The sequence below is a fragment of the Doryrhamphus excisus genome, chromosome 21, assembly GCF_030265055.1.
Source record: "Doryrhamphus excisus isolate RoL2022-K1 chromosome 21, RoL_Dexc_1.0, whole genome shotgun sequence".
NCBI classification, from domain to species: Eukaryota; Metazoa; Chordata; class Actinopteri; order Syngnathiformes; family Syngnathidae; genus Doryrhamphus; species Doryrhamphus excisus.
This window is the reverse complement of record NC_080486.1, coordinates 11008964-11019048: the sequence shown is the minus strand read 5'-3', so window position 1 is coordinate 11019048 and position 10085 is coordinate 11008964. Positions and strand designations below refer to the sequence as shown.

The window sequence follows — 10085 nt, the reverse complement described above, 5'->3', positions numbered from 1 at the left end:
TCCAATCCCATCGCGATGCTTGTGTGTTGTCGCGAGACTTTTGGTGGATAATTTCCCAAATCTCGCGATCGTTACAGAGCGAGGGCCTCTCCAAGGAGGAGGTGTACTTCATGGCGGTTACGGAGACTGCGGTAAATAAAATCGTCGACAAATAAACACATTTACTTGATTTGGCTAAAGTATGCGTGTTTAAAACAGCTTCGCGGTGTGTTTTCCTGTCGGAATAGCATATTTGTACAGTTAAGGGACATAATTACCGAAGGGGAAATGCACTTTGCTTTACCCGCCTTTGTAATGAATGGCTAGCTAGTGCTAGCATCAAAGCTAATTTAAGATTAGCGCCTATATGAAACAGGGCCTAGCTAATCCACTATCTTTTTGTGATTTCTGCGTATTATATGCGTATTGTTTAACAATTAAATATATCCGAGACGAACAAGTGTTGGGTTACGATTCCGTTTTTAGTCAAATTCTGTATTTTCTAGCCACGCGCTTCGAATGAAAACCAACATGAGGCCCGCGCTAACGTGAACGTAAAGATGACTAAAGAAAGAACACGAGTCTGAAGACATTTTTCATCTTCCCTAGAATTTGTTGAATTGTTAAAGCTTCCCCATCATCCTCCCCTCGGGGGCTTTCCTTCCTCAAGTGTGGTGGATCCAACGATTAGCAGGTTTGGTAGGTAAGGATTTCGACACGTCCCACCTGAAATAAATGGGGATGTACATGTCTGTCTGTTTTGAATATCCAATGGTGTGTGCCCGTTGTAAATAAATTACACTTGTAGGCATAAGACAGAAATTGATGCATACATACACACAAGATTATGCCGCACTGTTGGTGTGTTATTAATGCTGGTTTTGCATCACAGGGAGGTGAAATAATGACGATGGAGAATGGACAGGGCACAGGCTCCAAGCTTGGCCTGCCGCCACTCACCCCAGAGCAGCAGGAGGCGCTGCAGAGGGTAAGAAAGAAACTCTTGACATGCTTTGTTTCCCCGCAGAACTGCAATCTATTTGTGGTGGCGGTCGAACCAATTTTTATTAGTCAAATAATGTGAACAAATAACAATATTACTGTTTCCCTTGCATGAATTTCATACATTAGCGTCAGAGAATAATACTCAACACTGCCATAAATGTCTTGTCTCCTTTGCAGGCAAAGAAGTATGCCATGGAACAGAGCATTAAGAGTGTATTGGTGAAGCAGACCATTGCCCATCAGCAACAGCAGCTCACCAATCTGCAGGTGAGATGCACATGTATTATCTTGTGGTGCTATGCCCTACAAACAGTTTGTATTGGCTCCACAAGCTGTGTCCCCCTTTTTTTAGACATAATGTCTTTCTATAAAGCTGTCTTTTTCCTTAAAAACACAACAATTGGACAGCTTTTCCCCCCTTCTCTTTCCTTTTTATGCAGTGAAAAAAAGACCATTTGTAGACCGTGTCCCTGCTTTTTGCCTCTGCTCTTTTTCAGGTGGCCTCATGTCAAGTCCTCATGAAGGAATTGGTTATAATGTTAAATTTGTTCTCCTCAAGGGAGCTTGTTTTAATTGTGGTGATTTGTCTTTTAAATCAGAGGTGGCAACCCGCCAAACTGTATGTTGTTTAGAGGAAGAGTCTGCTTATAGAGTAGGCATAAGCACATTTGTCTGTCTGAGTGTAATAAACTTTTTTTGAAAGTTAAGAAAAAAAATAAACAAAGCTAAGGGATATCTAACCTACTTTTCAGCACCTTTTTCGTCTTTACTGTCTTTCAGATGGCAGCAGTGACTATGGGCTTTGGAGATCCTCTCTCACCTTTACAATCGGTCAATAGATTATTAAATTTTTTTCTGTGCGCATTCCCAATGAAAAAAAAAGACTGTTTGCTTCTTGTATCGGCCTTTTAATCAAAGAATGGATATTTAGGAAGAGTCACGGCTTTCTCTAGCTAGTTTATCTGCCATAATGATCGACAATAAAACCATTGAGAGACAGTTAAAATGGGTAGGAAAGTTCAGTTTTCTTGAGTCAGTGGGGTTTTTCACTTAACTTTAACTCGTGTCTAAGTGGTTTTTAAACCATCCTGGCATTGAATAACGGATGGTTAGAATTTAAACAAGAGCGGAATGCACATCTTTGATACTTTTGGGGAATTAAGCTCTTGTTTCCTTGGTGATGGAACATACCAAAGCGCTTAGATTTTTAGTTGTTAAATAGACGAAGACTTCCGTCCAATACTTTCCTCCACTTTTTTTTTTTTATCTTACTTGCATCCCTGGACTACAGGTCAGTTTCTGAAGCCAAATATTTGTGAGGGCTGTGCATGTCAATCACTTCAGTGTTTTTCTGCCTCCATGTCATCTATAACTTATACATGTACATAATAAGACGTCTTCCACAACGGTCTGTCCCTTTTTGATTACCTTACTTCATTATCTTCAGACCTCCCCCTAACTTTGAATTGGCCTCAGGCTACTTTTGGGAAACCAAGCACAGTAGAAAATACACATTTACTTTACGTTTGTGTGTGCGTGTGCGTGCATATTCTTCCTCCTTCCGTTTTCTCTCTAATGCTAATGTGTTGTTTTTCCCCCTCCTTGATTGACAGGTGGCAGCTCAGCGGCAACGTGCTCTAGCCATCATGTGTCGAGTGTATGTGGGCTCCATTTACTATGAGCTTGGCGAGGACACCATCAGACAGGCCTTTGCTCCCTTTGGCCCGATCAAGAGCATTGACATGTCTTGGGATTCTGTAACAATGAAGCACAAGGTTAGTTGGGTATAGCTTCCAGGCGCGTGCGGAGAGGATTGCTGACGTCTTTGTGGTCATTTTGATGCTTCTTCGACCGCGCAGGGCTTTGCCTTTGTGGAGTATGACGTGCCAGAAGCTGCTCAGCTGGCTCTCGAGCAGATGAACTCCGTCATGTTGGGTGGGCGAAACATTAAGGTGAGTTGTATGGAGCTGCTTTCAATTTTTAATGGTAAGTTGAGTAGCGAACCGCTTCTCTGTATACTGTAGATAAGGTAAGAAATTTGTAGTATTCTACATTGATTACTAGGTGTCAATAATGTTGCATTAATGAGACAATAGGCATCACAAGTACTGTACAAAAACTCGAAGTGTAAAAATACATAAAAAGAAGCACTCCTAATACTAACACTGATGCAATTGACTAGACAGCGCCATACAGTGAATTACCTGCAGGTTTTGCTGAAAAAAAACTAATAAATTCCACTTTCCACAGTCAGGAAATACTCCAACATGCCAAACCGCAAATAGGCAACCATTTACTGTATTTAATATAATCAGAATAAAACACGTTATTTGAATTGTTTGTATCCTGTACACTAATTTTTTTTCTTTTTCCTTTGTCTGTCTGTTGCTTTGCAGGTGCGTGTACGTGTGTGTGTGCGCGTGTGTGTCTGATTTGTTTACAGTGGTGTGAAAAAGTGTTTGCCCCCTTCCTGATTTATTTTGAGAAATCAGGTAGGGGGCAAACACTTTCCGCCCTGCTGTGTATGTGTGTTGTATGTTGTGTCCACAATGCACTAAGGCTGTTGTAGTGCGATTCCCAGCGGCGCGCTGCATCACTCTGTTGCTATGTTGTGCCGATGATGGGCTGCGCCTGGTTGGTGTTGCTTGGCCGCCCCATCTGTAGTACAGATCCCAGTCCCGTCGATAGTCAAGTCACTTTGGTGTATTATGCAAAATTGAAAAAAGTTCGGAGAGAATAACCAACCATTGATTCATTGCCACAGATAACAGGGTTTCCTCTTAAGATTTTCTAGTGGTGTGCTGCCTGGGACTGCCGCCGCTGTGTTGTGCCACTTTTTTTTTTTTTTTTTAATAATGAGAATTATATTTTCTAAATCTATTTCTCAGCAGTGAGAAGAACATTGCAAAATTAGTCAGTAACATGTAGTCAAATAGTAAATAGTATATTTTGTTCTATTGGACACAAGCCTACATTTCATTTGATGCCTGTTTTAGAATACACAGGAAATGAATTAGTCAATAATTAGTCAATGTACTTTATTTACAAAGCACATCTGCACATGTACTCATTTGTCATTAAATACAGGCATCATGTTTGAATAGAACGCCTACTTTTTATTATTATAATTATTTCTTCAGCTGGTGAGCTATTGCTAGCATGTGAGCTACCTGTTGGAGACCCCTGTTAGAATCATTGTCTAAAACTGGACACAGTATGTCTTTTTTTATATTGAACAACTTGGACACATTTCTAGCGTTTAGAACACAAGCCCATAAGTATTATCAAAGACTGGTATGTGACACAAGTTAGCATGAACATGATAGCCACTTGTAGCTCACACAAGGGGCAAAAACAAGCCCTAGACAGGGAATGTGTGTAAACAAAGATGGCACAAAGTCGAAATGAGATTGAAACGTGAGCCGTCACACGTATGCTAACTCAGGCTGTGACGAGATGTCGATTGAGTGCACATTTTACGGCCTATTTATCATTCTCACGATAAGGAACAAAGTGAACAACACACGGCGGGTGTCTCTGTTATCCTGGTCCATGTTTATCGAAATAAGGCACAGAAAAAATGTAGAATATTTAAAATTTTCCAAACTAACGTGCATAAGCAATCTATACACGACTATATACAGTATCTTTTTATACAATAGATTAAAATTGTTTTCATTTTAGTTGTGGCAGTGCACCACGATTAATTACATGTAACGGAAACCCTGGATAATGTTCTAATTGGCTACCAATTTTTTTTAAACTTGTTGACCGTGAGAAAATAGTTTCAAATGAGAAATAGACTTTTTTGGAGGTGTGAAATAGAGCACGTCCTCTAGACTAGACTACTGCAGTATAAGGCATTCGGAGTGCAGTCTCGGTTCCTATGGCAACACCGCGTTTAAGTAGCCCTGCTGGTATGATCTGTGCTATAGGTTGGACGGCCAAGTAACATCGGTCAGGCGCAACCCATCATTGACCAGCTGGCAGAGGAAGCGCGCGCTTTTAACCGCATCTACGTGGCCTCGGTTCACCCCGACCTGTCTGATGATGACATCAAAAGTGTATTTGAGGCTTTTGGAAGGATCAAATCTTGTACGTTAGCCAGAGACCCCACCTCAGGACGACACAGGGGCTTTGGCTTCATTGGTGAGCTGTGGGGGGGGGGAGGCGGCGGCTCGTGTCTCCCTTTTATCGGTCACGTTGCTTCTAACAACCGTTTTATTAACTTGCAGAGTACGAAAAGCCACAGTCGGCCGTCGATGCGGTGTCTTCTATGAACCTCTTTGACCTCGGGGGTCAATACCTTCGGGTGGGCAAAGCGGTGACCCCTCCGATGCCCCTACTAACCCCCACGACCCCTGGTGGTCTGCCTCCTGCAGCGGCTGTGGCTGCCGCGGCGGCCACTGCCAAGATAACGGCCCAGGCAAGTATGAATCCCTTCCAAAGGGATTTAATGGCCTTCCAGGTAAATATAATAGAAACACAACTGATGGCCATTCCTTTTTTTTATTCAGGAGATCATTTAATTTAGTTTTAATATTCACATGAATATATTAAGAAATCAGTACAGTCTTGATATAATGTTAAAGAATTTGTTATTGATCCCCATTGTTGTGTAGCATTCGGAAGAAGCTCCTCCCATTCACTGATTGGGTGTGTACGCTAAGAGCCATCTCTTAGTAAGCACAAATTACATTATATGTATGTCAATACAGTTTATTCATTCGTTACTGAAGAGTGGTTGAGTTAAGCGTGTGCCATAACTGCCTGATGGTTGACTGTGTTGCCTCTGTGTTGTGTTCTGTGTGTTTCCCTTTACCTAATGTCTTCGGCACCCCCCTCTCTTAAGGAGGCCGTAGCTGGCGCGTCAGTCCTGGGGGCGTTAGCGGCTCCTCAGCTTCTTAGTCAGCAAATGGGAATTCCGCAGGCTGTTATGGCTGCACAGGCACCCGGGGTCATCACAGGTGGGTACACGAAACGGCGAGACGTTGCTTTGCAAACCTGCTTCTCTGGAGGCACCACATGATTTGATACTGAATGTACCAAAGGTTGAGGTTTGGTACTTGGAAGGAACTTGATCAGATGATGTCTTTTCAGGGTCACCCTCTCACACTTCATATCCTCCTTTTTTTTAAGGTGTGACCCCGGTGCGTCCCCCAATAACAGTGCTTCCCCAGGTGGGCTTGGTGAACCCCGTGCTTGCCTCGCCTCCAGTCCTGTCCAGTCAAGCCGGGGCGGCCAGCCTACAAGAAAAGAAGGAGGAGAAAGAGGAGATGCTCCAGGACGGCACAGGACAGGAGATGCTGAGCGATCAAGAGCACATGAGCATCTCGGGCAGCAGTGCCAGACACATGGTCATGCAGAAGCTGCTTAGAAAATCAGAGGTAAAGGCTGTACTGATGAGGAGTTTTACATGAATCCAGTCTTTTCATAAACAATGTCCTGCCTTTGACATCTCCAGTCCACAGTAATGGTTCTTCGAAATATGGTCGGACCGGAGGACATAGACGATGACCTGGAAGGCGAGGTGACGGAAGAGTGTGGCAAGTTCGGCTCCGTCAACAGAGTCATCATCTACCAGGAAAAGCAAGGAGAAGAGGAGGATGCCGACATCATCGTCAAGATCTTTGTAGAGTTCTCCATGGCGTCCGAGATGAACAAAGCTATTCAAGCCCTCAACGACCGATGGTTCGGCGGTCGCAAAGTGGTGGCCGAAGTGTACGACCAAGACCGCTTCAACAGCAGCGATCTCTCCGCATGAAGTGTCCGCAGTGCCCTCCATTCCTGTTGCCCATCCGACTCACTGCAGCTCCTGACTGCATCTTTGTAATTATTTTTTTTATATAGCTGTTAACAATTCAATAACTCGTTTGGGATCACCGAAAAACATTTGCATTGTGACCTGTGAAGACTCCGATTTGGTGCAAGCTCCACATTTTTGTAATAAAACATTAGTTTTGTTTTTTTGCTTTTGCTCATTTACATTTGTTGCCGGACCTTGTAAACACTGTTTCTTTCTACAATTAAAGGTTATTTGTCCACAAAAATAGAGGTGATTGTTTTCGTGAATACTGGGGAATATTTGTGTTGAAAAAATGTAAACAAGGTGTAGCTATACAATATGAGGTTTTAGTATTGCGTAACATTTGTATTGTATATTATAAGTGGTAACTATTTAGGCCACTAGATGGCGCTATAAAAAGGCATGGACAATAGCGTCACTGGGGGACGGAAGGCAGCGGTCCTATGGCCGCAAACGTAGCCCAGCCCCCCACACGCCTAACCGGCCTGGCTAAACAGAAGGGAGGGAAGCGCGCCTGTTGGAGAAGCTCCTGCACTCCCCTGCGGGCATTTTTCAAAACCCCACGTCTCCTTGGTAGGACTTTACCCGTGACACAAGCCGGCGCTGTGCTTTTTACACGCAAGTGGACGTTGTTTTCCACATCTTTCCCCGACACTTAAGCGTAAGCTAACGGCGGCAAAGGCACAAAGACGCTCAGCTTTAGACTGCTAGCCGATGTGGGCTAACGGCAACTAGCTTGCTAACAACACAACCGGCGAGGAAGAGTAAGGACACCCGTGGACACCCTGTTGAACCTCCGCTGACTCGTTCCGTTCCACACGGTTACCGCCACCGTGTCGCTACGTCGACATAGCCTGACAAATGTTTTTACTGGCTTTCCCCCACCAATGTTCCTGCCTAGCTGGGGCTTTTGGGTGCATGCTCTCCCGCTAGCCTGGCTGTGACACAAGGATGGTGCCTGTAGCAGAACTAGCTAACTGCAGAAAGTGAAGCCAACAGTCCAGTCAAGTGAGATGGATCTCCGTGTTATGTTCATGTAAACCTCAGCGTTGAAGGCGACAACCATCTCTCGACCAACTGACACTGGGAATATCGCTAACCGCTCTGGGGGGGATTATTTTTTTGTCCCTAATTGGATTTCGGCCTCCTGTTCTGGATCGTTGTGGGAGCACAGTTGAACTCAAGGTCCAACCCGACCATCAACAACCACCACCAACTCCGATGCGGAGCTTCCAGTGACACCGGCTACCAACCCTCCTGCGGCGGCCGGATATGCTGAAGTGTATCCCGCTGTGGCGCTGCAACCGCCACGTCGAGTCGGTGGACAAGCGGCATTGCAACCTGCAGGCGGTCCCAGATGAGGTGTTCCGCTACAGCCGCAGCTTGGAAGAGCTTCTGCTGGATGCCAACCAACTCAAGGAGCTTCCTAAGGTGTGTTTATGTATCTATTATGCATCTAAACTTAAAGCAAACATGAGAGAATTCTTCTTTTTACACTTAAAAATTATGTTATTGATCCTATTGATGAGTGGGATGTCCTGTTCTAGTACTTCCATCTCATATTAGACCCACATTCAAGTTATTAGAACTGAATCTGTTATTTTTTTTTATTAATTTTTGACCATTTTTAATCACTAAATCAAACATAAACAAGTTGTACAGTAAGTATACCAGTCTAGTGATTGTCATATGTGTGCCACGCCCCCTCAGTGCTCATGGTGGTTACCAACACAAGACGCCCCCCACCCCTCCAAGGTCAGGTGTTCTGGCTTCCCACTGTATTGACATTTCCATAACGATCCCGCAAACGTGTCCGGGGCCCTGAACACATCTGCTTTGTTTAATGTTAGTTTCCCCAACGCTTAGTCTCTTTTGCCACCTCTCCGCGTCTACTTTTATGACCCCGCCTTGGCATAATCGATACGCGGCTATTAAAGTATGATGAGGTTAAGAAGTGTGTTTTTTAATAATAAATGAGCGGTGCAGTGAAACAGTCGGGGGGGGGGGGGGCCGTGAAGAAGCAAGCGTTTGTTTGCGTGGCGGCAAAGTGAACAGATGGAGATTTAGACTTCCTGAGAGTTCCTTTTAAGTTTCCAGTCATTTGCCGCACGGCCCCACCCACCAATCCGAGATTATGTCGCCTGCTTGTAGTGTAAACACCTTAAAAAAATAAATAAATAAATAAAATATAGGCGCCCCCACCTACTGATGAACTCGGCCTTGTTCGCTCAAAGACCCCTGTTGAGGAAGCGGGAATTATCTTTTTTTTTTCTTCTTTTTTCCCAGCTATTCTCCAGTCTCATGACAGGTTACAAAGGAGTCCATTCACCACCAATCCCGTTGCCCCCCCCCCCCTCTTCCTCACCCCATCATATCAAATGTCATGGCGTTTGCGTTTCCTGTATTAAAGAGGCAAACACATTGTGCGGAGTTAGTGATACCTGCTCGGAGGCGAATAACGTACGTCGGCGTGCCGCACCATCCATACAGCGTGTGTTGTTATGGAGGCCGTTCCGCCGTTCCGATGGGGAAACAAAAAATTCCTGATGGGTGTGTCCCCAATAGAATTTGCTAAACAGGTTTTTATACACGTTGCTGCCACTATTATTACCCAACAGGGCCTTCCAGGCACATCCATTACATTGTAAGGAACTCTTATTTCCACTTTACATACTGTACTTGAATGTTGCGCCACTCATCGTACAGTACTGTAGAGAGCAAGACCATGTGAGGGATCTGAGCACATTCAGCAGGTTCTTTTGTCTGAGCTGATGACCAGCTGGTCCCACATCCTGCCCCCCCCCCTTCTGCCCCCAATCTGGTGCGTGTGTGAGAGAGAATATGTGTTGCTGTTGCTGCTGGTGGGGTATAATTTATTCCTAAGAAGGATTAACAAGGAGGAGAAGGCATGGACTGGGGGGGGGCTCACTGGAGGAAGTGATCTAGGAACTGAGTTGCGCTGATCCTCTGTGGATCTGACATGAGGACCATCCATGCTGTGATGTGATGTGGCATTGGGTAACACTAGTATGGTTGCGCTAAAAAAAATATGTAAATATTGCCTAAAAATGTTCCTCCCTCGACTGATTGGGTGCGTCTTCGTACATATCCTCCCCCGAGCGACCCCCCCCCCTCCCGCTAGCCGGTGACAAAAGGTAAACACGGAAGCAAGGCTCCAGTGAATAATTAATGGCTGCGGTGGCGGCAGCTGTTTGCGATAGGGGAGAGTCTGCGGGATGGAAGTTGTGTTGACTGCAGGCATCAAACACGCGCACACGCATGCAAGCCCAGGACG

At 44.8% G+C, this 10085-nt stretch overlaps 2 protein-coding genes across 13 annotated transcripts in view; both read left to right on the top strand.

The window, feature by feature from the left end:
- The first annotated feature begins 59 nt into the window (after positions 1-59).
- Positions 60-7036, top strand: LOC131109122 (poly(U)-binding-splicing factor PUF60). 7 transcript variants are annotated; one of them, XM_058060768.1, is made up of 12 exons: positions 60-131; positions 589-678; positions 872-967; positions 1162-1251; positions 1765-1815; positions 2598-2759; positions 2844-2936; positions 4920-5133; positions 5220-5452; positions 5837-5951; positions 6124-6371; positions 6449-7036. In XM_058060768.1, the coding sequence occupies exons 3-12, from the start codon at positions 884-886 to the stop codon at positions 6746-6748; spliced, it is 1590 nt and encodes a 529-aa protein (XP_057916751.1). In that variant the 5' UTR covers positions 60-131; positions 589-678; positions 872-883; the 3' UTR covers positions 6749-7036. The 7 variants fall into 7 exon arrangements, with proteins under 7 accessions (XP_057916751.1, XP_057916752.1, XP_057916750.1 ...); XM_058060769.1 differs by having other exon boundaries at positions 61-131; positions 589-682; positions 5220-5410; XM_058060767.1 differs by having other exon boundaries at positions 61-131; positions 589-682.
- Positions 7037-7241: 205 nt separating this feature from the next.
- scrib (scribble planar cell polarity protein) overlaps positions 7242-10085 on the top strand; it is a 46089-nt gene continuing 43245 nt past the window's right edge. For 3 of the 6 annotated variants that reach the window (XM_058060743.1, XM_058060742.1, XM_058060744.1), the window contains exon 1: positions 7243-8221. In XM_058060743.1, the coding sequence (XP_057916726.1) occupies positions 8063-8221 (159 nt within the window). In that variant the 5' untranslated portion in view covers positions 7243-8062. Of the gene's footprint in view, positions 8222-10085 lie in introns of all 6 variants that reach the window. The other 3 variants (XM_058060746.1, XM_058060745.1, XM_058060747.1) reach the window with 2 other exon arrangements.

Bases quoted from the DNA above. Each gene is read 5' to 3' on its own strand.
- LOC131109122 (XM_058060768.1), top strand. From the start codon at position 884: ATGACGATGGAGAATGGACAGGGCACAGGCTCCAAGCTTGGCCTGCCG. The intron at 2,937-4,919 runs GTGAGTTGTATG...TCTGTGCTATAG, and splicing joins TGGGTGGGCGAAACATTAAG to GTTGGACGGCCAAGTAACAT. The intron at 5,952-6,123 runs GTGGGTACACGA...CTTTTTTTTAAG, and splicing joins GGCACCCGGGGTCATCACAG to GTGTGACCCCGGTGCGTCCC.